At 38.9% G+C, this 27780-nt stretch overlaps 3 protein-coding genes and 1 pseudogene across 4 annotated transcripts in view; 2 read left to right on the plus strand and 2 right to left on the minus strand.

The window, feature by feature from the left end:
- The window catches only part of LOC307042564 (uncharacterized protein), a 130824-nt gene that overhangs the window by 30997 nt on the left and 72047 nt on the right, over nucleotides 1-27780 (minus strand). The gene's annotated exons all lie outside the window — the stretch shown is intronic.
- On the minus strand, nucleotides 5046-8590 carry LOC307042235 (uncharacterized protein). Its single transcript, XM_079686018.1, has 6 exons — nucleotides 7745-8590; nucleotides 6834-7090; nucleotides 6543-6733; nucleotides 6319-6409; nucleotides 5628-5800; nucleotides 5046-5401 (listed from the first exon to the last, which is right to left on the minus strand). The coding sequence occupies exons 1-6, from the start codon at nucleotides 7832-7834 to the stop codon at nucleotides 5223-5225; spliced, it is 981 nt and encodes a 326-aa protein (XP_079542144.1). The 5' UTR covers nucleotides 7835-8590; the 3' UTR covers nucleotides 5046-5222.
- Nucleotides 8029-11820, plus strand: LOC307042236 (annotated as a pseudogene). Its single transcript, XR_013810678.1, has 7 exons — nucleotides 8029-8247; nucleotides 9350-9478; nucleotides 9571-9764; nucleotides 10099-10246; nucleotides 10671-10875; nucleotides 10998-11118; nucleotides 11263-11820. The product of XR_013810678.1 is annotated as an uncharacterized misc_RNA (transcript).
- LOC307042567 (leukocyte surface antigen CD53-like) lies at nucleotides 17519-27767 on the plus strand. Its single transcript, XM_079686539.1, has 8 exons — nucleotides 17519-17641; nucleotides 18263-18343; nucleotides 18954-19142; nucleotides 21043-21117; nucleotides 21199-21300; nucleotides 21392-21496; nucleotides 26113-26196; nucleotides 27107-27767. Exons 2-8 carry the CDS (start codon nucleotides 18281-18283, stop codon nucleotides 27176-27178), a joined length of 690 nt encoding a protein of 229 aa, XP_079542665.1. The 5' UTR covers nucleotides 17519-17641; nucleotides 18263-18280; the 3' UTR covers nucleotides 27179-27767.

The following is a 27780-nucleotide window of genomic DNA, read 5'->3' on the forward strand; positions in this document are numbered from 1 at the left end:
GGCCTGCATTTCTTTCTGTTCTAACTCAGCTGTCAGCTTCTTAGCAGTTTAGACAAACATCACATTCATAATGTAGACTAGTTGGACAAAATAATGCTTAACAACTGTTCCATTACTGAGTGAACTGTTTTAGGGGTTGACTATATGATTGTTCTCCCGATTGCTACTGGGTGCAGGTAGGGTGACAGTTGTGTTCACATCGCTGACATTTGTCACAGGTAAATCTGGCAGGTTTGCAACAAACATGACGTTGTTCAATGGTTGTCAGACAGCGACAAGCTGGACACTGGATTTGCCGACACAGTACAAACCGGAAGTCAGCGAAATAAAGTTATGCACAGAGCTTGCATACTCTTATTAATCTCTATAAACGCATATCTGCATGTGAATGCAGAAATAAACATATCCTCGTCAGCATGGGTGCCGGAAGCAGGGGGGCCAAGGGTCGTCAGACTTCTGGGTCTTTTACAGGATTGCCATTACATCCTCGTCTCTTTTATTTTGAAATATGTTCTTTAACTTCCGGTCCACCGGACTGCTTTTCTTCATTCTTCAAAACAAAACGGAAAATTGAAAGAAGTTGTTATCAAATACCAAAACCGGTGTCGGTACCAGATGTGTTCGGGGTCCGTCTCTTACAAGTGACGTCACGACGTCACGACGTAATGACGTCACGCATTGTGATTGGCTGTACGGTAATTTACCCACGCTGTCTAGACTAGTATAGAGGGGTTTTTTGATCATTACATTACATTATATTTAGCTGACGCTTAAGTGCATTCGACCAACAAGATAAAAACTTGAAGAAATACAATAAAACTTGAAGAAAAACAAAGACGAATGAGGAGAAGAACAAGAGAAATTGAAGGTAAGAAGTATATAACGTAATATGGTAGGTAATATGTAATATGTTCAGTGCTGTTGGTACGTTAGTTCAAACAATAACAACGGACTATTTTTCTTAGCGTATGCATGTCAATTTAAATCAATACATACAACTATTTCACATGTACAATATTTTCTTAGCCCTAATACTTAATACTACTTATTTCGTTTTGATTGTTATATTTGATTATATTATATATTATCAATAAATGATATATTATATATCAATATGATATACTTTTCTATATAATAGATTATCAAAAAAAGTATTTATTAAGTAAGGGATAATGTGCAGCAATCACAATCAAGTCCACAATCGAATCCATAAAGACAAAGTAAATCTGTTTACAGTTGTTTCATATGTATGTTGAGAGGTATCCATATATCTCTTCATTTTGCTCTCAAAGTGCACCAGATTGATGCATTTAACTTCAATATTTAAAAAAAATCACTCCAAAGGGAGTGCTTGTTCTTCCTTCTGTCTGTCTGAATCTGTGTATTCTCATGTTCCGATTAACCCAGCCACATTTTTCTTCTTTTGTGTCTTGATGTGATCTTGAGTCGAGGCTGATCCTCTTGCTGTGGTCCCGCATCCTGGATCCTCTATCCTGAGTTCTGGATTAAGTCGTGGACTTCGGGTCGTGGCTGAACCTGTCTCTGCGGTCCTGCCTGGGTCTCGTCGTGCTGCCTCCCTGAAGGCTCCCACAGGATTGTTGACATCTTCGTGGATTCATCCTATTATTATAGACGCATGCATTTCCTAACATTCGGTCTACCTATGTTGTAAAATGTATTATCTCTTCGATTTACACACGGCATCTATTGCACGTCTGTCCGTCCTGGGAGAGGGATCCCTCTTCTGTTGCTCTCCCCGAGGTTTCTCCCATTTTTCCCTTTAAACTGTGGGTTTTCTCTTGAAGTTTTTCCTTGTACGATGTGAGGGTCTAAGGACAAAGGGTGTCGTTTTCTTCTCATACTGATATTCTGAACAAACTGCTGTTGTATTAGCTGTAAAATGTCTTTACTGTAGGGTATTTTTATTACTTGTACAGCACTTTGGCTCGACCAAAAATCGTTTATAAATGTGCTATATAAATAAAACTTGATTTGATTGATTGATTTGAAAGGGTGTGCGCCAAGGTTCCATATTAGGACCAATAATTTCACCATATACTGTATGTAAATAATCTCTAATAATCTTTCAAATGCTGCTTTCCATTTTTATGCAGATGATACTGTTATTTATTGTTAATCCTCTTCTATAGAGCAAGTCTTGATTTCCTCCAGTCTGCCTTTGATGTTATTCCATCCCATTTATCTCAATTCAAGTTAGTATTAAATGCAGACAACTCCAAACTCATGATATTCTCAAATCTCAAAAAGTTAACTTCTTTTCTCCCCAACATTTGTACTGTTCAAGGGACTGACATTGACATTGAAAGGGTCACTACATACACATATCTAGGTTTTATTATTGATCAGAACTTATCTTTCAAGTCACACACTGAAAATGTTGTTTTAAAATTAGGTTTCTCCTTTCAGACAAGGAAACATTTGATCTCTGCAACGTTTTTACCAGTATTGGATTCTGGTGATCTGCTTTACATGAATGCCTCTAACCAGTGCCGAAAGAGTTTGGATACTGTATATATATATATATATTGTGAGTTTGGAATAAATATGCACTTTATGAAAATTATTAGTTGGTTACTGTTAGTAAAAAACAGTAAGGTTAATACTGGATGTTTGTTACACTTGGATATGTTTTCTGTAAAACTTGTAACATAATTATTCTCCAGTTTATGCATTTGAGTGACTTGCAGTTAATGCTCGACATTCAATTCAAAACCTTTATTTATCCAGGTAAAATCCCATTGAGATCAATGATCTATTTTTCAAGGGAGACCTGCAGCAGTAGGTTCCACATGAAGACATAACAACATAAACAACAGAACAACAAAAGGACATCATACAGCAAAAAATACAGGGATTACAATTTACATATCTATCCACATGTACAGATACCAACATCATCTGACTGTGGAGCATCCAACCGAGCTTTAAAAACATGTAGTGGTACCAGCTTGGTAATTTTACATTCTTTTTGCAGACTGTTCCAAGTTAGTGGAGCTGCACATCTAAAAGCTTTCTTCCCTAAGACAGTCCTAGCACTTGGCACATTTAATAAAACCACAGCATGAGATCTCAGGCAATAAGTACTTTCAATTTGCCGAGAGATCAGGGAGCAGATATAAGATGGTACTTTATCCAACATGGCTTTGTAAATGAAAATGTACAAGTGACTGAGCCTCAGTACAGTAAGTGATGGCAAAACCGCCTTGGTTTACAGTGTACAGTGATGTGTAAGTGCTTTACAGTTTGTCACAAATCTCAGTGCACTGTGATAGTAAAACCTTATTGTGGTGTAATTGTGTATCCAAAGCAGTCAGAAGTCAGAAAATCTTTAGTGATGTTTAACCACTCAGAAGACAGCCCATCAAAAATGAACACATTGGGACCTTTCAGAGAGGTAGTTCATCTTCTACATATAATAACGGACAAAGTAAAGAATGAAGTGTAGGCTATGTTTAAATGTTCGGAATTTGACCGTGTATGATGGTCCTCTTGAGTTGCCGTACAGCCAATGGCGTACAGCCATTGCTACGTTTTCATGTTTTTTTAACATGTTTTTCACAAACATTTTCACACGCTAGGAGCATAGGAATAATTCAATTCGGTTCGTCATGATCTGTAGATGTGATTTGCCCCCGAGCACCCCTGGGTAAATTACCGTACAGCCAATCACAATGCGTACAATGCGTGACGTCATTGGTAAGAGAAGGCCCCCGAACACATATGGTACCCCGAACACATCTGGTACCGACACCGGACCGTTTTTTAAATTAGGTCTTCTTGTTAACCGTTTTTTGATTCAGAAAAAGACTTTGGTTTCCCGTTTTTTTGTTTTTGATTTAAAACAAAAAAAGGCAGTATTTTCGTTTTTTGGTTCAAACGAAACATCAAACTAACAAAACGTACACGACGAAGGTACGTTTTAACCGTTTGTTTTTTTGTTCTAATTGAAACAAAAAAAAAAGCAGAAACGGTTCTTTTTTTTATTTTTCAATTTTGCCCCAAAATGAAAAAACGGAAATTCAGCTCGCTTTTTCGTTTTTTTGTTCTTACTGTTAAAACAAGTATACCACTCAATGTTTCGTTTCCATAAGTGGGTGTGTCTCCAGCGCCTCCTTGCTTCTGATTGGCTAGGGTGCCCTATGCTTGCGTTGTACTCTTCAAAAATAAAGGTTCTACGTCTTTGCCTTTAGACTGCGTTACAAATATACGTATATTATTATATTCATACATACAAGTACAAGTCTGTCCGTATGTCTGTCTTTCTATGTATATGTCTGTCTCGATGTCTTTCTATCTCGATGTCTGTCTGTCTGTCTTTCTGTGACTATATTTTAGAGTTTAAAGCGTAGACACTTTTACTCCACTACATGTATTTAAAACCTTTAGTAACTTTACAGATTTGGATTAATTATGTGAAATGTAATCAACACTTAAATCAGACTTTAGTTCCACCTGGAGTAAATTCACAAGCTACCCTGCAGTATACAAAGTCATTCAAACTAGCTGCACCTTTACCAGCTTTGAGAACACTTTCATGATCAATCATTATAAAACATATCATATATATTATTCTGAAATGGACCAATCTGCACAATGACTACTTTTACTGTCGCTACTTTCACTATATTTTGATGATAATACTTTTCTACTTTCACTTGAGGAACATTTTGAATGCAGGACTTTTACTGTAACAGAGTATTCCTACACTCTGGTACTTCTACTTTTACTCAAGTACAAGATCTGAGTACTTCTACTTTCACTCAAGTACAACATCTGAGTACTTCTACTTTTACTCAAGTACAAGACCTGAGTACTTCTACTTTTACTGAAGTACAAGATCTGAGTACTTCTACTTTTACTCAAGTACAAGACCTGAGTACTTCGACAACTTCTGATTAATGGTTGATTTCCAAATGTTCTGTTGGTGCGTGGATGATAAAATAATAGTGTTTGATTGTATTGCCTTACGTATGCAGCTATTTGCCTGTGTTTAGAAACATAATTAAACATACCATGGACACACATTCAAACAATTTTCCATTTATTAAACATTGCAGATGAACAATTAACAAGTCATACAGCTAAAGAAAACTACAACAATAATTTTCTGTATGATAATATCATGGAACCTGGAATTTGAACACACACCACTTAACAATAAACAATAAACTTAACAATAAACGACTGAACTGCTGTCCACTTTAGGGTAGGGCCCTTAAAGCATCCAGTGCTGCAAACAGTCCAGCAACCTGGGTATACACTGGCTCCTGATCCCTGCGCTTAAGGCATTGGGGAGATGTTATCCTCCACTCCTCCACACAGAGCCTGCATCCCACGATGCTTCGGCAGCAGGAGGAAAACATGGGTCCAGTCATTGTGTCTTTAAAAAGAAAAAAGACAGGTTTTTAAAGATATGCTGATAGTTACTGATTGATGTCATGGACTGTATTTCTGAAGCATGCACTCAAACTGAGAAAGATACTGTTCAGAAATAGATTTGAAAAGATTAACTTAGAATAATATGAAAATCCGGCACCTATACGTTTTATTTTTTAAATACTGTTTGTTACACTGAGCATTATTCAAAGAGAAAATGAAAACAATACCTCTGCAGATCAAACAGCTAAATGCCTGTTTGACTTCTGGCCTTGGTACTACCAAGTCCTGGCTGGCTGCCACTATGTCAGAAATCTTCCTGGTGACTTCTTCCAGGCCTTGGGATGCATCCAGCAGTTTCTCCACCTTGTTGCTCAGTGTGTGGACTTCAGATAGCTCATTTCTGTTTTTGTCACATTTTGAAAATAGTTTAAGTATTAGCAGTCATTTAAGATTTTTTCTTCATTTTATTAGAGATTAAAGAAAGTTATGTATTCCTTGGCAAATTAGATGATGCTAAATAAACAAGAGCATGTGGAAACATTTCATTTCTTGAAATTACATTTCAAGGATATTGTTTATAAATGCTGATTGTAGAACGGATGTTGACTGTGACTCTTCATACCATGTGCTGACCCACAGAGTACTGAGGTGTGCTACATGGTTATGCATGTCTGCCCCAGATGGCAAACGTATATAGCCCTTGAGCTGCAAAAATGCTAAATGGCCAGAAAGCAGCCTTTTTCAAATAATGAGAGGGTTTTGCCAGTCTGTTGTTAGCGAGTAAAATAAAGTGAAATGCTGCATATCGTGACCCTTCAGTTTGAGTGCTAGCCCTTCTTTACACATTACATTATTATCCCTATTGATAGATCAGTTCAACCTTCTTCAGACAAAATCAGTTTTGTTATTCAACCACACCTGCTTCTTGAGCCTCTTCGACGCCATTGCCTGAAAGCAGAGCTCTCAACAGCATGGATCTTTCTTGCATTCGGCTTCCAGTACAAAGAACCTTTTTGAGAGAAATAAAGAGTAAAGACACGTGAAAATAAAATGTTAAAAGGGGCACATTGTTGTACTGATAGCACTTTCAGACCCTTATCTTTTGCACAAATGAAAATGAAATATAGAATAATTATATTTACCAATTGTCCCTTCAGACTCAACGATTTCATTCCCAACGGTGTCTGTAAGGATGTACTCCTCACTGTCTCCCATGGCCACATTCACTTTTCCTGTGATCAGTGGAACGCTTGCCTCTGATTCAACAAATCTGATCATGACCACCCTTGTGGAAACAATCTTTCCATCCATTATTTCTGACACATGCATTGACCTGTAATGCAAAAAGAACAGTGACACACATTTAGTTAGCAACATGGACTAAAACGTAACATTCTAAAGCATGCCAACGTATGAAATGGGCCTCTCATTACCTTTGAAATGACCAAGGGGTGCTAATTGATCTAGTCAACTGACTCATGTTTGCAGTAGACATTGGCTGACTATGACGAAAAGCAAACGGCCGTGACTCAGCTGGCTCTGTCTGGATCCTTTGAGTCTCCCCAGGTTTTTCCCCATGAACCTCATAATGACCGTGATCAGAGAGGTCCAGGGAGCAGAAACACCCACTATCCAATGGAAAAACCGCAACGTTGGCGGCATCAGTGATGAAAAGGCTACCTGCGTTGACCTAAAAGAAAATAACAGGTCATATATATTTCACAATTTCCTTTTAAACAATCACTACATTGTTCTTTGTCTTTCCATGTGTGTCCTTGCATAATTTCTTCCTTTGTGTCGTTTCTTCAATGGTGGTAGTGGTTTATTAATTGTATTAAAAAAACATGCAGTTAGTAGTTAATCCTCAAGATTATTTGTATGACTATATCAGACCTCAGTATCAATCTAAATGTCACTGATATAGTTTATAAATAAATGTCTTGCTGGACTGTACGACTAAATTGTCTCAGGGCTGTCACCAAGTAAATGCTGTTTTTAAGTTTCTTCTTGCTTCGCTTCTGCAAAGTTCAATTATAGTTATGCAGTTATTTGTGCAAAACAGTTCATATAAAATAATTATCATTGAATCTTTTCACATCTTTTCATGCCATGTCTATTTTGTGCACCAAATTAAGGATAACATCCGATAACATCCTAATAATATCCTTCCCCATTTACAATGTGATATCTAAACATTGTTTTGTTTTTAAATTGAATGATTTACTGACTCTCTCGTCCAGACGACTCGTAGCTTTATTGCTATTGAAACAAGGTTAGCTTGTTACACGTTAACACACCATGTGCCTGTTCAATCAATAATTAATCACGGATCTCTTAAAAATACCTGAAAAATGCGGCTGATTCTGTCGACGCGCATGTCGTCTATTTTAAGAGTAACTCGCTGGCTGCCTCTGAAAAGAAAGTATGACTCCATCTCCGTGTTTATTGTTAACAATATATTGCTATCGCCGTGTCCGACAAGTCGTTCTTGGCGGTAATGTGTGCATTACACAGGGTGCATTTACGGCATGGTGCCGTAAATGTACCATCAATTTACACCAGGACTGCTGTGCGCATGACAGGAAAGTTTGATCGCGGGAAATATAGTCACCCTCCTTATTAATAATAATGGAGTCCAGTTTGTTGGCCTACAGAGAAGTTATACAAAGTATGATAAAAGATGGTTATACTGATCGAAATATATCCGATCATCTCCAGTATGAATGTGGCTTAACAAAAGGGTTCTCCCAAACAAATATCCGTCGCTTTTTTACCCAAAATGGTATAGGCAGAGAGCGAGTGCACGATTCCCAACTGGAAGTAGAGGTTGCTAAAGCAGCTGTCGAGGTGAGGTAGGACTATGGCTTAATTCAGTGATGTAAAGTAATTACGTAGATTTACTCAAGTACTGTACTTATTACTTCATAGTAATAGAGTGGTGTAGTGAAGCGTCCTAAAACCCGGAAGTAAGTTCCTTCTGGTTCCCTCGACAAAAAAGCTATGCAATTTCGCCATAGGATTTTGGAAAATAGCTCGAAATAATGTCTGCGGTTGACACACATGACACAGACGGAACACGGTTTGTTCAGTCGGATAATCTCCACATGTCTGCCCTACTTTTATAATTTTATAATCATAAATCGAATCGAAAGATTTATGTTTTTAGGACCTGTCACTGCACGACTCTATAGCCTACTGTTGGGCTTCGGAATGCTGGGAGGAGTAAATGGCCAGAAAGAATCCAAGAAACTTCTTGTAAAATTGACAGGGTTTTAATTATAGTAAACATGACGTTCCTCTGAGGCTGCGACGGGAGAGGGGCCGTATAAACGTTTCAGCTCCGATTATAAACTCTGGTACTTCCAATCTTCTCCCATTGGTTGGCGGCGTCATATTACGTTGCCCTCTATTGACGTAGCTAAACATCCGTTCATAAGCATTTAAATAGCTATATACATTATAGTTAACCATATAGTAACAGTTGATATGTTAGCATCGATGAGTGGCAGTTGGAGACGGTGTGTTTAGTATGTAACTACACGCGTTTTTATCCATCTCTTCACTAATGCTGCTTGATATGCTACATCCTACTGTGAATGCTAAAAACAATGCAACTTCCGGTTCCGGAAGCTACTACCCCCGATATTTGTTCGTGGGGGAACAATACATCAGTGGACTAAAGTTCCGGTTTAATATGTATATTGATTATTTTCACAATACAAACAAATGTAACGAGCCCTGAATTTTGGGTTTTCTTTGAGACGTAGGAGCTGAGTTGAGGCTTAACAATGATGTGACAGAAATACTCACTAATAACTTTGGACATAATTGTGTAAATAATAATGAGATAACTATTCTGGGGTTTTTTGGTTTAAATTAGAACTAAAAAAAAAACAGTTAAAACGTACCTTGGTCCTATTTAGTTTTTGTTTTGTGTTTACAAATTCAGACTGGACCAACATATGGAAGAAAAATGATGACTGGTTACCTGGCCTCAAAAGGAATCCGAGCATCAGAGGGGCGTGTTGGCCGTGTCCTCAGAGAAACTAACCAGCCATATCATGCAGATCGGTATCGTGTAGGTATTATTAAAAAACATCTAGATGTTCCTGTATTGTACATTGCTGTGAACATATTGTGAGAACAATAACATTGTGTTTAATTCCTCAGAGATTAAGGAATTTAAATCCAGTGCCATACAGTGCAGAGTACATGGGTCACAAATTGCACATTGACCAAAACGAGAAACTGGTGATGTATGGGGTGACCCACGTCCTTGCCGTGGACGGATTCTCCAGCAACATTGTAAGCCACTCCACCATGCCAGTGAAAAACAACCTGACCATATATCAAGAGGTTTACCAGTAAGTTTCAGTGCCCTGTTTCTGTTATAATAATATAATAATAACCTAATAAAAAGGTTGCAAACAGCAGACAGTAAATAATTTATTAAACGTTTAGCTAAATAAAAACACAATGGCTAAATGTAGCTTTATTTGAACAGTTTTATTTTGGAAAAATATTGTAAATCGAAAACTACTGACAGGTAACCACTGTATATTGTACGTTACTTGGTAATTGATTGATGAGATCAAAATTTTAACTGCGTACAAAATTCGCTTTAGCAATGCTTAGGTTGTAACAACTAAGATGAAATTCTGTTACATGTCATAAGACTTTTGTATTGCTGTTTTGCAGGAGTGCTGTCCTACGATATGGAATGTGGGACCAAATCCGAGTAGACCATGGAAAAGAATTCTACTTGACTCTTTTCATGCAGGAGAAATTGACAGACTACCGGAATAAAACAGGCAGACAGCCATACATGCAAACAAAGTCAACACAGGCGAGTTGTTTTTTTATCTGAATCGCAATCAACGTATTCATACATTACATTACATACTCAATACTGTGGACAATCCCCACATAGCCATTTTTGTCTTTTATTCCTCACTTTATCTGCTGTAATCATGTAAATTACCCTGTGGCGAGACAAATACAAATATTTCTGATCTCATTCCATTATTCACCCAACTGCTAGCTGATAAAGCTGTCAATAGACCCATGGCGTTCACTAAACTCCTCTAGGGGACTGCTAGCTTTTTCCTATGACATAGGAGAGATACACAGTACTTTTGAACTGGATACAACAGGAAATGGATAAAATACAAAGCCGGAAATTGGGAAAGAAATTGGGAAATGAACAATGGGAAATTACAATGTGCTCTCTACATTTGACTCTTCTCATTTTTGTTTACTTTAAATTACAGAATCATATTATATAAAGGATGTGGCCAGAGGTAAACAACAGGGTAAACTACCCTCTGAAAGGCGCACTCAACCACCTTGTTGACCAGGAGGAACTAAACCTCGAAGACAACATCACACGATATTGTGTGTCCACTCTTACCTGTCAGGTAGCCAAAATTGGACTTGACCGGATGCTGCAGTCCTGGAATGCACACAGAATCCAAGGTTTTTATAGCAGTTTTCAGAATGTTACTTAAGCCCCATAACAAATGACCTTCTTTATGCATTTTTATAAGTTGTACTTATATCCTACATTTGTTTCTCTCTGTATCCCCTTTTTACACTAGGTTGATGGAAATGTTTAAATGTGGCATGTATATATTACAATATTTCAATAATTGTCTGAGTAAAGACATATCTACTATCTAGTTTATAGATTACTCTTATTGCATGAAACATATATATCTGGTAAGTACATAAACAGTCAAATTAAAAACATGCTTTTTAAAGTTTGTAAGAAGTGTACTAATAGCACAGGCTATGAGGTTCATTGATATGCATGATATGTAACATTACACTAACAATGGCCACTTATTATTTTTTTTTTTTAAGGTAAGCGTATCCCAGATCAACTTGCTCATGGTGGGTGCCCAAAGAAACTGCCTGCAGATCTTTTGCCTGAAGCTACAGATGCTGCAGACTGTTATCATCAGGACGTGGGGTCCTCTCTGACAAGAGTGTCGCTGTTTGGGAGAAACCCATTTGCCACTGTGGAGCACCAGACAGCAGCTGAACAAGAACTTGCAAGGAACTATGCGGACATTGCTGAACTCTTTGAGCGTGCCATTCATAACGAGCCAGCACCATTCCAAAACGGGATAAAGGATCTCATAGGCATTGTAAGAAGATATGTGTAAAGGCAAGTGATCAGGAGCCAGTGTATACCCAGGATGCTGGACTGTCTGCAGCACTGGATGCTTTAAGGGCCCTACCCTAAAGTGGACAGCAGTTCAGTCGTTTATTGTTAAGTTTATTGTTTATTGTTAAGTGGTGTGTGTTCAAATTCCAGGTTCCATGATATTATCATACAGAAAATTATTGTTGTAGTTTTCTTTAGCTGTATGACTAATTGTTCATCTGCAATGTTTAATAAATGGAAAATTGTTTGAATGTGTGTCCATGGTATGTTTAATTATGTTTCTAAACACAGGCAAATAGCTGCATACGTAAGGCAATACAATCAAACACTATTATTTTATCATCCACGCACCAACAGAACATTTGGAAATCAACCATTAATCAGAGGTTGTCGAAGTAATTAGATCTTGTACTTGAGTAAAAGTAGAAGTAGGCTACTCAGATCTTGTACTTGAGTAAAAGTAAAAGTACTCAGATCTTGTACTTGAGTAAAAGTAGAAGTAATCAGATATTGTACTTGAGTAGAAGTACTCAGATGTTGTACTTGAGTGAAAGTACAAGTACTCAGGTCTTGTACTTGAGTCAAAGTAGAAGTAATCAGATCTTGTACTTGAGTCAAAGTAGAAGTACCAGAGTGTAAGAATACTCTTTTACAAATAAAAGTCCTGCATTCAAAATGTTCCTCAAGTGAAAGTAGAAAAGTATTATCATCAAAATATAGTGAAAGTAGCGACAGTAAAAGTAGTCATTGTGCAGATTGGTCCATTTCAGAATAATATATATGATATGTTTTATAATGATTGATCATGAAAGTGTTCTCAACTGGTAAAGGTGCAGCTAGTTTGAATGACTTTGTATACTGCAGGGTAGCTTGTGAATTTACTCCAGGTGGAACTAAAGTCTGATTTAAGTGTTGATTACATTTCACATAATTAATCCAAATCTGTAAAGTTACTAAAGGTTTTAAATACATGTAGTGGAGTAAAAGTGTCTACGCTTTAAACTCTAAAATATAGTCACAGAAAGACAGACAGAAAGACATCGAGATAGAAAGACATCGAGACAGACATATACATAGAAAGACAGACATACGGACAGACTTGTACTTGTATGTATGAATATAATAATATACGTATATTTGTAACGCAGTCTAAAGGCAAAGACGTAGAACCTTTATTTTGAAGAGTACAACGCAAGCATAGGGCACCCTAGCCAATCAGAAGCAAGGAGGCGCTGGAGACACACCCACTTATGGAAACGAAACATTGAGTGGTATACTTGTTTTAACAGTAAGAACAGAAAAACAAAAAAACGAGCTGAATTTCCGTTTTTTCATTTTGGGGCAAAATTGAAAAACAAAAAAAAGAACCGTTTCTGCTTTTTTTTTTGTTTCAATTAGAACGAAAAAACAAACGGTTAAAACGTACCTTCGTCATACACGGACCTTTTTTTAGTTAGGTTTTCTCGTTATCCGTCTTTTGATTCAGACAATAAAAACGGGAAAAAGGCTTTGGTTTTCCGTTTTTCCTTTTTAAATCAAAAACGAAAAAAGGCTGGTATTTTCGTTTTTTGGCTTTTGGTTTAAACGAAAAATCAAACTGACAAAAAGTACACGGACCGTACCCGAATAATATAATAAAGTTATAGCAAATAATAAAAACTCCAGTGTTATAATTCCATATTCATAAATAAAATGAAATGCAAATAACATTTTCTTGGCTGTGGACTTGTACTCTACATAATTATGTTGAGCTCATGGTAATCTAATTAAATAAACAATAACTGCAATGAACAGGTAGCATTTTCTGACTCGTAAAATGATTGGATATGGTGTAATTTGGTAAATGATTCTGTGTTGAAAAATGTATATCTTTAAAAACTGCGTTGGTGTATTAGGGCGGGCCATACTATTTGTTTTTTGTAAATCGATCGAGAGGGGTGTTCAAATAACGTATGTTGGTGTGTAGAACACAAATCTATTTAGATGCTTTTATTTTTGAAGTTGTTGCTATGGAAACAACATGACAGAGAAAAAAGCAATATCTTCTCCATATAATAACGGACAAAGTAAAGAATGAAGTGTATGTTTAAATGTTAGCACCCCCGAAGAGGCTCAAGCAGCTCTTACGTTGAGTCTGGAGTTTCAATACATTCGGAATTTGGCCGTGTAAAATGTCCTCTTGGGTTGCAGTACAGCCAATGCGTGACGTCATTGGTAAGCGTAACGGACCCCGAACACATATGGTAGGCGGAACACATGGTACCTACACCGGCTCGCAGTTTTGTTGATTTGGGCATATTTCCTGGACAGGCTACTTTGTACAGACAAAGTTAATAATAATTGTAATATCCCAGTTATAAATTGCTATATTTTAGTGGTATTTTTTTTTTATTCATCATCATAAATAATTATTCAATTTACACAGTGCCTGTATACCGGAGGAGAACGCTGGCATTTCTCCTCCTACTTGAAAGACTACGGAGAGATAGGGTCGGCAAAATTAGTTTGTGTGTGTGTGTATATATATATATATATATATATATATATATATATATATATATATATATATATATATATATATGCTATATGCTCTGACCGTTCCACTTCCTGCGCTGGGACGCTTCTGAGTTAAAGTAGCGACAGTAAAAGTAGTCATTGTGCAGATTGATCCATTTCAGAATAATATATAATATGTTTTATAATGATTGATCATTAAAGTGTTCTCAAAGCTGGTAAAGGTGCAGCTATTTTGAATGACTTTGTATACTGCAGGGTAGCTTGTGAATTTACTCCAGGTGGAACAAAATGTCTGATTTAACACTTGATTATATTTCACATCATTAATCCAGATCTGTAAAGTAACCAAAAGTATTAAAGAAATGTAGTGGAGGACAAGTAAAAACTTTAACTCTGAATTGTACAGGAGAAGAAGTTGCATACAATGGAAATACTCAAGTAAAGTACAAATACCTCAAAATTGTACTCAACTACTTCAGTTAATTTATTTAGTTACTGCACCGCTGATTATAATTCCACAGTGCTATAAGCTGATTTAAAGAAATATAAATGTTACACTCATTGTGACGAATGTATTACAGACATAGGCGTATTATAACATGTGGTTGTGCTGTTCACCATCAGGGTGTGCTTTAGGTCTCAAACTGAAACTCAATGTTCACTCAGCCTTCACTGTTTCTACCAACCTGCAGACTTCAGTCCTTTAGCAAGACTCAGACAGCCCCACTGTGTTCCACTGTGTTTCACACACACTTAAACTTAGCCCTCAGCCTGTTTTTCAGGTCTCAGGCTCGAAAAAGACATTCCCAGAACAAATGAACATATCTTCCCTTCTAAAATGGTTAAATTAATAATCTTTTTTCTCAAAGTAATGATAAACCTGTGAGTTGGATGTAGAAAAGTCAGAATCAATATAGATGTTTTTTTATTTTAAAGAAAATTCAGATTAAACATAGTAAAAAACTGTAAATTATAGTGTCCGTCCAAAAGATATTTGTTACTTACAGTGAAAACTACCCTTGGATGATGGTAAGGTAGACTAAAAGCTTTAGGAATCCAAAGGACAACATATAATAAGTACCCTGTATCAAGATTGATGCAAAACAAGTGACATTTGACCTTTTTAGAGAGGTTTAGCAAAAAAACTCCACCTCTGAGGTGATTTGGGTGGAAATGGGGGTTTTACCGTTTCTCTGAAACCCATTGGTCGATTTTGGTGATTGACATCTCTTTCTGACCGTTAGAGCCAATAGAATCGAAGGGGAATTTCCCCACACACACACACATGGTAAAACAAAAAGCTGTATATTAAAAGTGTATTAATAGGTGGTCACCACACAAGCCCCCCCAGAATTCAAACATGGCAAAAAAAATCCTCACGTCCGAGGAGGAAGCACCACAGGGGCCGAGGAGGGTGGGGTCGCAGGTGAGGGCCGGGCCATGGAAAGGGCCGACGAAAGGGAGCCGCAGGAGAGGGTAGGGGCCCTAACGAGGGTGAGGGCACCCCCAACGGGAGCGGGCCAGAACAGGCCGTCGTAAGGGGGCTGCAGTAGGCGTCGTGGCGAATGAAGTCTTCAACCGCCAGTCGGTGAAAGCCAGGTCGCTGAGCCGCGACGGGCGTGAATAACTCGGTGGTCCCCAGCAGGAAGGAGCGCTGCCCGGCCGAAGGCGAGGGCACAGCGGCGGCGGGCACGAAGTCCTCGGGAGGAGCATCCCCGGGAGGAAGGAGCCGTGGACAGGGGAGAGGCCGCGGGTGGCGTCCGAAACCGCCGTCGAGGTGATGAAAAGGCGAGAGGGTCCACACAAGGCCGACCAGACATGGTCGAACCTCCTCTCAGGCACCAGAAAAAGCTCAAAAAGGGTCGTACTGTCCACGGTCAAAAACAAGTAGGTGAAATTATGAGATTGTCCACACGAGGTCAACCGACTGGTCGAACCTCCTCACAGGCACCTGGGAAAAGCTCAAAGGGGGTCGATAGACGTTAGCACTAGCCGTTAGCCGCTAGCTGGCAGCCATCGGTAGCTGCTAGCCGTCGTTAGCCCCACGTGGTTAGCCGCTAGACGTCGTCAGCTAGCGCAGCCAGGACGTACAGCCGCACGCCCCGAAAAAACAAGCCCACGAGGTAGCAATCGGGTTGCTAGTCGACCCAGCAGGTCGTGCATCGCCCCCCTGTTTAATGCGGGAACGGCGAGCAACGTCCCCAGGTCTTCTGCGGGGCGCGCACCGAGCCTCAGTCCGCGTGCCGGTGGCAGCCACGGACGATTCCAAAAAATCCCCGGCATTTCGAGAAAAAAAAACAGAGTTTTTCTGCCGTGTTCGGGTCCGTCCCGGAAACTTCACGAGACGTTGTCAGGGTCACCAATGTAGTGCCGAGAGATAGGGAGTCGGAGGCGGTGCAATGGAGATGCAAAAGTGAACTTTATTGCGGAGCCGAAAAAGACATGTTGCTGGCTTGCAGTCCGAGTAGACAAGGGAAAGAGAAAAGAAGGAGGACACAGTATATACCCCGGAGGTACCTTAGGCATTAGTGTCTGTGCAGAACAATACCCCCAGCCTGTAGTTCCTAGATTGAATTATGTCCCAGTGTATTAATAGGTGGTCACCACAGGCTCAGCGTTAGCATCGTGTTTTTCTTTTTGATTTAAAAAAAAAAAAAGATCAGTTAGATGAATTTCTTTCGGTGACATGGATATAAAACATTCATAGTTTATTAAATGACCATGCCCTCAGACAATGTTTCCTGCAAGATGTTGCCGGTACCGGGGTCTCTCGGGCTTAACAGGTTAAAACACACTGTGTTTCACACACACTTCAAACATACTGTGGTTCACTGTGTTTCACACACACTTCAAATACACTGTGTTTCACACACACTTAAAACACACTCTCATAGGTTTGATTTATTTTAGAGTATAAGGGAATATTATACTTTTAATGCCAGACAATGGTGTAAAGTAACTAAGTAAATCAAGTACTGTACTTAAATACAATGTTGAGGTACTTGTACTTTACTTGAGTATTTACATTTTTCGCTACTTTGTAGTTCTACTCCTCTACAATTCAGAGGTAAATGTTGTACTTTTACTCCACTACATGTATGTAATACCTTTAGTTACTTTGCAGATTTGGATTAATGACGTGAAATATAATAAAATCTTAAATCAGACTTTAGTTACACCTTGCTTTTGAATAAATATAATAAACTCTTAAATCAGACTTTAGTTACACCTTGCTTTTGAATAAATATAATAAGAACATTTCACTGAAATGCTCATGATGACCTCACACAGTGTCCATGTTTTCAACCTGACCGCTTCAGACCACACTGTTTTAGAGCGGGTGGTATTTCCGACATGTTGTCTATAAATATGAAGTATGAAACTGCTGCAGTTATTTCAGTTTGTTCTCTACTTCTGTCATCAATTTCCGTGGTGCTAATGGTGAGAAAGAGGAAGTGAGAAGGAGGTGCTGAAAGCCCCACAAAGTGTGAGAAGGGGAAGTGCAGAGCTCACTCAACATCAGAAAACAGAGACAACTGAATATTCTCCAAGCTGGTAAGACATCAACTTTATTCTTCACCTTCATTTGGTTCTTTCTGATGACAGGAAGATAAGCTCTCCTCCTTCTCTTTGGTCTTTAAAATATAACAATGTGTTGACGGTATACTATCACAGACATAACAAAAAAAAAACTAACTAAAATGAATCCAACATGTTCAGTTTTAGAATTATATTTAAATGTTCAGTTCCGACATTCCCTTTATTTATTGTTCTAAAACCAAAATGGATTCACAATTCATTTCTGAATAAATTCATGTTTGATGTGGTCCCCAGAGGACAACATAATGTCATGTTCAATAATGGTACAATGATTTGAAACGCACTCTCCGTGAAAATAAACTGAGAGGATACACAGGAAGTGAGATCTGTCAGCGTCTCTTTCCTGCAATGTGACCATGGTGTTTATACACACACACACACACGCACACACGCACACACACACACACACACACACACACACACACACACACACACACACACACACACACACACACACACACACACACACACACACACACACACACACACACACACACACACACACACACACACACACAATAATACTTTACAAATACAGTACATGATAACATGATACTTTGTTGTTCTTCGCTGCAGGTCTGATCAGGTTCCAGAATGGCTCAGAACTGCCTCAAGTGTTTGAAGTACATCATGTGTTTCGCCAACTTACTCTGTTTTGTACGTATGTCCTAGACACCCAGCCTCACATCCACACGTCATTATGGTGCAGCACGTCAGGATCTATTTTCATCAAGCAGGGCTGATGTAGCTCAGCTAATACATAGTTATAAGTAACGTAACTATTTGAATTACTTAATCAAAACGATGTAACTTCTAACATTGATTACTTTTCTATCAAATATGTAAACATGGGCAATAAAGCTGAATATACAGTTAAAGCAGCTCACATCAGTATTCATCAGTTAAAACTGTTAAACTTTTATTACAAGGCCTTTATTTGAACAGAAATTAATGTTGGATTACAGCAGGAGAATACATTTGATATATTATACACAAAGGAACTTATTTGGTAATAACTAATAACCCTTTTGTTATCCCTAACATTTTGATTGTTATTGAATTAATTGTTTTATAACCTGTTACATGTAAGTAGGTTTTCCCTCACACTGAAAAAAAGCAATTAACAGAGGTGGGAAGTAACTAAGTACATTTACTCAAGTAGTGTACTTCAGTAAAGTGTGTGTGTGTGTGTGTGTGTGTGTGTGTGTGTGTGTGTGTGTGTGTGTGTGTGTGTGTGTGTGTGTGTCTGTGTGTGTGTGTGTGGCAGTTGTGTGGTGTGGCGGTGCTGATCCTCGGGGTGTACATGACGGTGAGCTTCAGGATGGCTGCCCTCACCCCCACCCTGGCCAGCTTCACCGTCTCCAACATGCTGCTGGTCAGCGGCATCGTCATCACCTGCGTGTCCTTCCTCGGCTTCCTGGGAGCTCTGAAGGAGAACCGCTGCCTCCTGCTGACGGTACCCCCCCCCCCCCACACACACACACACACACACAGACACACACACACACACACACACACACACACACACACACACACACACAGCGCAGGTACTTGCTTTCAAGCAGAACAGGGGCAAACAAACTTGGCGGGAGTGTTTATGTGTTCAGCGTAATGACGTACAACGTCCTCGACAACTTCTGTAGTCCTATTCAGCCAACAACCATCGTTTTTCAGACACGTAAACTCTTCAAGTGGTAAAATGCTAACTCACTTCCTGTTTTTAGGACTCGTTCCTGCACCTCTCTATTAGGAAAGGTTAATTTAAAGTGGACCTATCAAGCTATATTTGAAACATATATTGTAGGGCCATATCTATACAAAACATGTCTGTGAATTTTTTTTTCAACATACCAAATAGATCATGCATTTTAGCCATGCCTCATTTCGCTCTATTTACTTTTTTTTAGCCCTGTTTTTGCAAGGGCTGATTCTGCTTTTGTGGCAGACTACAGCGCCACCTACAGGCCTGGCATATGTACTACAGCGTCTCCAGCGCTTTCGAACGACAATGGCCGTGGCTGTCTCCTCCTGATAGGTGGAGAGTTGCCCATAGGCGGAGCTCCTCTTTCCTGACGTCAGAGAATTTTCAAATCTGTATCAGATCTGTTAAAGCCCCGCTTTTAGAGATTTGGGTGTGGAGGAAAACAGAGAGGGTTGTGTTTTCTGACACTTGGTGAGTTCCCTGACACACCGGGGACCCATATTCATGTATAAAATACGTACAAAGGTCTATTTTGCATGATAGGTCCCCTTTAAGTACACATTATGTGGAGAGGGTCTTTTCACAGTTTTATTTGTATTGAGTATACTTTTAAATTATTAGTTTTTATGTGTAACCAATTCAAATACCACAAATACCTCAGAGTAAATTAGAAGCTTAGTTTATAGCATATTTCTACGTCCATCTTAAAGCTAGGGTAGTCTATTTATTTTAGTATTTATTAGTTGAAATTGTCTTTATATTAAGCCAGCATTTAATTCCGTTTCATATCAAAGCCGCCTTTAGCTTAGCGGCAGTGATCCAGGCATGCGGTCGTGCTGAAGTTATTTTACAGCATTACTTCCCTTTTTACTTCTGCCGATTGCATTTACAATCATCATAAAGTGGGGTTCATGTGTGGAGAATATTCAGCTTTTCAAAACATGTAAGGATCATACATTTAAAGCCAAAAGTCATTTTTCTGGTGGTTGCCTGGTTCTCTGTGGCGCCCCCTGTGGTGATGAGAGTCAGTGCAGGTGTGTGAAGAGATCCAGATAGTTGGCTGCTTGTGTATTTTCCAGCAAAGGCAGTTGTTCATTTTTAAATCAGTTATTCTCTGATAAACACAAGGTTGAAACATATAGTTAGCAACGACCAAGATCTAAATAGTGTATAGATAAAAAATGTGGGTCAAAATTATGACACATTTATGACAGCTTGACACACACCTGTGACACATGCTCAAAGGGAAACACAGGACACACACCGCAGCGTTACCTTAATTAAAATGACTTTTGGTTTTTGAAACTAATTTTAAATATTTAAAAACATTATTAATTAATTATTTTAGATCACTTTACAGACATTCTTTGGCCTAATCACACTTTTTAGAATTCATTTTATGTGATTTTGTTTTTTGTTTCATTTTATAAAACATACGTATATGTAATTATACTAAGATATTAAATGTCAGTCAGTGTTTCCCAAAGTAGGGGCTCCATTTACAACATTTTGTTTTGCATTTTAGAATATTATCATGTTATATATAAATCATAGTTAAGTGAGTCATATGCATCATCCAACTCATTTGCAGTGAAATGTAAAAAAAGAAAAAAATGTGGTGTGTATTTCAAAGAGTGATCATATTGTGTGACAGTTCTTCCTGCTGCTGTTCTTCCTGATGCTGGTGGAGCTGACGGCAGCCTGCCTGCTGCTCATGTATGAGGGGGAGGTAGGTCCATCACACACTGTGAACATACCACTGATGACACACACACAGTCCATGATCTGCAAATCTCACCTCACTGTTCAGATTGCTACAATGGTGAATGACGATCTTACCAAGGGTCTGGAGTTGGCCAAAGGAAAGACTGGAAATAGCACCATGAGTGAGTGGGACTATGTCCAGGTTAAGGTGAGAGACCTGCAAGGTGGGATGTGAATGAATGAGAGGTCACCTTGTTCTGTTGATAAAGGACTTTGTCTCTCTGAATGATCTGTTTCAGCTCGACTGCTGTGGAGTCCATAACTGGACGGACTGGGGGGTCAGTGTGCCGCACTCCTGCTGCCTTGATGACTGCGGGACCCCCAAGCCAAAGTACAGAGAGAAGGTAGACCTTCAACGTCTCCTAACCTCTTTTCCTTAACCTCAGTTGAAAAGTCACAAGGGTAAGGAACTGAGGTGGGAAGTAACTAAGTGCATTTACTCAAGTACTGTACATTTTTTAGATACTTGTACTTGAATTGACTATTTTCCATCTGATGCTACTTTTTACTACGATACATTTAGTTACTTCACAGATGTGGATAAATGATGTGAAATATAATCAAGTGTTAAATCAGACTTTAGTTCAAGCTACCCTGCAGTATACAAAGTCATTCAAACTAGCTGCACCTTTACCAGCTTTGAGAACACTTTAATGATCAATCATTATAAAACATATCATATATATTATTCTGAAATGGACCAATCTACACAATGACTACTTTTACTGTCGCTACTTGAACTACATTTGGATGCTAATACTTTTCTAATTTTACTTTAGTAACATTTTGAATGCAGGACTTTTACTGTAACAGAGTATTCCTACACTCTGGTACTTCTACTTCTTCTTACAAGATCTGGGTAATTCTTCCTGTTACACATCTTCCACCGTGCATATCACCATTCAAACATGCTGAATAAATGAATAGCTAAAGAAACAACACCCAAACCAGTTAACACCTTTAAATGTTGACTTACTTACTTTAAACTTAATTGTACAGTTGTTAACATAAGGTTCATAGTTCAATTGTTTAACTTTGTCGACAAGATTAAGTTGAATGCTTAATAAGCTGCGTTTGTCTGTCATGATTAGTTATTTCAATAAGAAACTTTGTTTCTAAAAAGGTAAATACACATCTGAGTTGACAAATATGACATGTGGGGTACCTCAAGGCTCCATCTTGGGGCCTCTTCTCTTTAACATCTACATGCTACCACTGGCTCAGATAATGAAAAACAACTAAATAAGTTACCATAGCTATGCGGATGACACACACATTTACATAACCATTTCACAAGGGGACTATGCTCCAATTCAAACACTGAGTAAGTGCATTGAACAAATCAATGACTGGATGTGTCTGAAATGTCTTCAATTAAACAAAGATAAAACTGAGGTAATGGTTTTTGGAGCAAAGGCAGAATGTATAAAAGTTAGCGCTGAGCTTCAGTCTGCAATGTTCAAAACAACAGATAGAGTCAGGAATCTAGGTGTAGTCATGGACTCTGACCTGAGTTTCAACACACATTAAACAGTTACTAATTCTTTCTACTATCACCTAAAGAACATATCTAGGATTAAAAGACTAATGTTGATCAACTATCTAAGATAGTTGTGTTAATTAAACGCACAAGGGGTTCTTGAATGAAATAATATTATAAAGGTAAACAGAACTGATAAACGGACAATCTACTCCTTAAACAAAATAAACAGAGACAGATTTCATGCATGGATCCATTATATTGACAGTTTTCCAGCCACAACACAAACAAAATTAAACAGTCCCCAACAAAAAGTCTGCTCGGCGATACACCGAAATGTCTTTACTGCCTAATCCAGGCCATAGTTCATTGAAAAAAAAAGGCTGTTGCTCCTGCGCCCGTCGGCGGGAAAAACAGAAATGTTTGTAGGCCTTTTCAGGCTATAATCCACAAAAAGAAAAATACGAAGATCAGCGTGGCACAAAGGAGCGATCTCACCCTGTGTTGGAGAAAATCTCTCTCTCTCTATCTGTGCGCGTCCTCTCCAAGGAGACGTGCTTCCAGGTCGGTCGATGCAATATCCACATACGGTTACTTTCAGTTACTTCCCCATTGCATTTTAACATATACATGCTGAGGAAACTTAAATATCCCGCTGAATACCCGCATTCGCCAGTCGCCACACACACGCTTCCTCCTCCCGTGAGAACCACACTCTGGCATCCTGTTGACGCGCCCACTAAAAAGCCTCTGGGCGCGCCGCGACAGGTGAATATGCAGATGAGGCTTGCTGAACTACACCCTCAAACCTTACATAAAAGTGGACATTTAACAACTGTAGTTGTGAGGATAATACACATGTATCATAGTTTTCATTTCATTTCATTATAAACCACATGCCTTAACATTTTCTCCTGCCACTACAGTTTATAAGGAACACTTAGATCAATCTGCAACTGTCACAATGTCACAGCAGGATTTGGAAAAACTTGTCCATGCTTTTATCTTCAGTAGACTGGACTACTGTAATGGTGTCTTTACAGGTCTCACTAAAAAATATATTAGAAAGCTTCAGCTGATTCAGAACGCTGCTGCTCGAGTCCTCACTGACACTAAGAAAGTTAATAAAATAATATCCGGGGGATGCATGCAGAGCTGTCATTGGCTGAGATAAGTCCGGCCGTGCGTCACGACTCTTTGAAACATCACTGTTGCCGGAAATACATCCGCAGAGAATCCTTGGAGGATCCATCAGTCTCTCCTCGGTTAGGGCTCCTCCAGAGAGCCTCCTCGATGCTCGATGCTCGATCCTCGGTCCTCGAAGTGCATTTAGAGAAATTAGGGTTGCGTTCGGATAGTTTAAAAATCAGCTCCTAAGTTCTAACCCTATCTCCTATTCCTTGACCTCTGAGTGAAACGTCGCGGGGTTACGGGATAGTGGATAGGAGAATTCAAAAGGACTTAGGAGCAGAGACTGCGGTACTTTAGAGAATCTGAATGCACTTTCACTATCCGACGTGTTTATGATGCGCCAGCATGTGTGCGTCATCTGCTGTGGGGAAACTATGGAAACTACAGCTTTCTATACAACGGACAACAACATGGATGTTTAATAAGAACGAGAGACTCATCTAGAGACTCTGCACCATGCTCTGATGCTGTGTCTTTATGCTTTATGAACAACAGAGAAACATATTCTTCTCAAAATTGGAATTGAAATAAAAAATGAAAGTGAAACTTATGCTCGTCACCCTCTCCCTCCGGTCCACATTAATACAAATGATCCCAATACGTATGATTGTATGAACTATGAAAATATCTTAAAATGTGAAACTCAACAGCTCCAAGACCGAAGCCATTATAGTTGGCACCCCACATCAGGTTCGGTCATCCACCATCACGACCATCACCTTCTCCGGCCAGGACATTACCCTCTCCTCAACAGTCACCAACTTGGGTGTGAAAATGGACGCCCATCTGACCTTTGAGGCCCACATTAAACAGCTGTGCAAAAACTCCTTCTATCACCTCAGGAACATCGCCAAACTCCGCCCCTCACTCACTCTGTTTGACGCGGAAAAGCTAGTCCACGCCTTTGTCTCCTCAAGGCTGGACTACTGCAATGCACTCCTCATCGGGATCCCTAAGAAAAGCATCCAGAGGCTCCAGTACATCCAGAACAGCGCTGCTAGGATCCTGATGAGGGTGCGCAAATATGATCATATCACCCCCATCCTGAAATCACTACACTGGCTCCCCGTGGAATTGAGGATCGAATTCAAGGTCTCCGTCCTCACACACCAGTGTATCTATGGAACAGCCCCTCCATACCTCAAGGAACTCCTCACCCCCCTTACCTCCGTGCGGACCACCCGCTCCAGCAACTCAAACCTCCTCAAACCCCCGAGGACTAAGCTCCGTACCATGGGAGACCGTTTCTTCTGCTCGGCTGCCCCCAGTCTGTGGAACGCTCTCCCCGACCACATGAGAGCATCACAGACCGTGGAGGTTTTTAAAAAAGGCCTCAAAACCCACCTCTTCAATAGAGCCCTTCCCTAGACCTTTTATTTATTTCTTATCACCCTTTTATCTTATTTTATTCTTTTTACTTATTTATTTTTATTTATTGCTTTTTATTCTTTTTACGATGTTAGCACTTCGGGATTTGAATGCAAATATGAAGTGCTTTATAAATTAAAGCCATTATTATTGTTATTTATTAAAATCAATACAAATGTATTTATTATAAACGTTAGTCTTTAACACCTATCACTGTATATATCACCATTCAAACATCTTTTAAAAGTTGAATAAACCCCACACAGCTCAGTGAAATGTTGACTTTATTTGATCATTTCAGTAAAAACTAACGTTCATATTTCTCTTTTTGATTATAATACTGATGAACGTTCAAAACAAAGCACTTTGGCAACTTACCACATACGTTTTAAAATGCTTAATAAGCACCGTTACTTTCATGATATAATTCCTCCGTCATCATCGTTTGTGCCCGTGAACGGCCGACTGTTGTGTGACGTCAAATGCTGCGGCTGCAAGGCATTGTGGGGCAGCATTTTCTCCTCTCCTTTCGGTTAGGGAGGTCCAGTGGTTCCTAAGCTAAAGGAGGTTATAAAGGAAGTTTGAAACCTCCTTTCCTATCATTCTAGAGAATTCAAACGGCACTTATGATGGCTGCCACTGAGGGACTTCCGGTTAATTTCACTCGGTTAGGAAGGTTCCTAAGCAAAATGGACTATTCGAACGCAACCTTAGATGTCCTTCAACATGGCGCGCTGAAATCCATTTCCGGGTCACTACCGGAGGACAGAGGAGTCGAGGAGGGGAAATTAGTTAAATGAGAAAGGGCCCTCGCCTTGCCTGAGCAACAGTATGAAGTTAGGCTTGTTTGGACACACTGCAGAGGTCAGAGGTCAGGTAAAGTGCCAGATGCCTCACCTTTGCATTTCCCTCTGCCTACAGGGTTGTTTGGTGACACTGAAGACTTTGTTTGAGGATAATTTCCTCACCACCGGGATCTCTGTCATCGTCCTCTGCATTATCGAGGTAAACTGGTTATATTTACCATATAAATACTTCCAATTCATACCAAATAAATACACTTTTTTTGTTATCTTCTCCATACAAAATATAAGTAGGTTGTTTATAAGTGATTTTTTTGTCAATTTATGTTCGGCTAATCTAAGATGCAATTGATCTCACAGAAAGATGCTGCAATGTTAGTCTGTTTAGAAGTAAAGAAAGGCTGCAGAGTACGGAAGCTGGTGCTGCCATGGCTCATGGTAGCCCCCTGAATTAGATATACAACTCTATTTCCATTTACCACAAGTTGTACTCTTCTTTTTGAAATGTATGGTCAATAGACCTAATTTACACAAAATCAAACCTCATTTCTGAGTTATAAAAGGAAAACATGTTGAATGATTTTGCTACATTGACCACAGATGCTACACATTCTACACAAAAAAAGCCTAATGAAGATGATCATAAGTATTTTCTCATGGAAAAACGTAGTATACAATCAAACATGTTATTTTATTAGACTTGTGTTGTGCCAAAATATAATTGAATGCAGCGTTAATAGAATATCCAAATCAGCTCAATTTAAAATAGCTTTAAGATAATACAATAAAATCGACTTAATTAATCCCAATTTGGGAAATGTTTTCGTTGCAGCAGCATGTAAAACAAGTATTACACAAACCCAAAAAAAAGTATAAAATAAAAAAACATACAATATAAACATCTCAAAATAGTCAACTCACCTATTTGTGACAACATAATATTGGCACCATTTAGAAAAGAGAACATATGGAATCAGTCATTTTTTCTGTTTAAAATGCTACATGAATGTTGAGGTTGTCTCATATAGGAAGAGCTCATCAAATGTATACATCTCTTCTCCCAGATGATCTGCCTTTTACATTTCACCATGTTTCCTCTTGTTGGTCCTCAGGTGCTGGGAATGTGTTTCGCCATGACGCTCTTCTGCCACATCAGCAGATCTGGACTGGGCTACAAGTTATAGACTTTACAACTTTGATCTTTTATCTGTGTTTTTCAGAGTTAATATCCTTTAAGGAATCATGTCTAATCGATGATGCTGACAAATCTGAAAAGATCAGAAAATAGTTATCTTGTGAAAATGTGATTTTACTCATCTTTGACCTTAGCATAGAAGAAAATAATGTATCAACTAGAAATTGGAAGACCATTTTTAAGACATGACCACGGTGTCCTTTAACGGAGTGAAGCTTTTTAAATGCTTTTCAGTCTGCACTGTGTGCAGGGAGACGACTGTTGCCGTTGGTTTCTCCAGACTTTTCTACATTGTGTCTTTTGAGAAGAATAATTGCAGTAGGAAAAAAGAGCTTTTTCTGTAAAATACATGACATATATTCTGTAACTTTCTAACAAAGACTCATCCTGTAATATACCAATAAAGTATTGTTTACAGTATTTACACTGCTCTGCATCCTCCATTTTAACTTCATGTCGTCTGAGGATCAGCATTTCCTGTTCTTGCTCAGTTCACTGACGTGAATGTACATGTAACCACTTCCTGTTTAGACTCCATCAGTTGGTTCCTCTAAAATAAAAAAAACACCTGAAACTGACTTGAGTTCCTCT

The sequence above is a fragment of the Notothenia rossii genome, assembly GCF_949606895.1.
Source record: "Notothenia rossii genome assembly, chromosome: 6".
NCBI lineage: Eukaryota > Metazoa > Chordata > Actinopteri > Perciformes > Nototheniidae > Notothenia > Notothenia rossii.

What these genes read in the sequence shown, in the direction of transcription:
- LOC307042567 (XM_079686539.1), top strand. Translation starts at nt 18,281, where the DNA reads ATGGCTCAGAACTGCCTCAAGTGTTTGAAGTACATCATGTGTTTCGCC. An exon ending in TGCTCATGTATGAGGGGGAG is followed by an intron (nt 21,118 to 21,198) that starts GTAGGTCCATCA and finishes CTCACTGTTCAG; the next exon opens with ATTGCTACAATGGTGAATGA. An exon ending in GGGACTATGTCCAGGTTAAG is followed by an intron (nt 21,301 to 21,391) that starts GTGAGAGACCTG and finishes GATCTGTTTCAG; the next exon opens with CTCGACTGCTGTGGAGTCCA.
- LOC307042235 (XM_079686018.1), bottom strand. Translation starts at nt 7,834, where the DNA reads ATGGAGTCATACTTTCTTTTCAGAGGCAGCCAGCGAGTTACTCTTAAA. An exon ending in ACCCCTTGGTCATTTCAAAG is followed by an intron (nt 6,734 to 6,833) that starts GTAATGAGAGGC and finishes TTTGCATTACAG; the next exon opens with GTCAATGCATGTGTCAGAAA. An exon ending in TAGCTGTTTGATCTGCAGAG is followed by an intron (nt 5,402 to 5,627) that starts GTATTGTTTTCA and finishes TTCTTTTTAAAG; the next exon opens with ACACAATGACTGGACCCATG.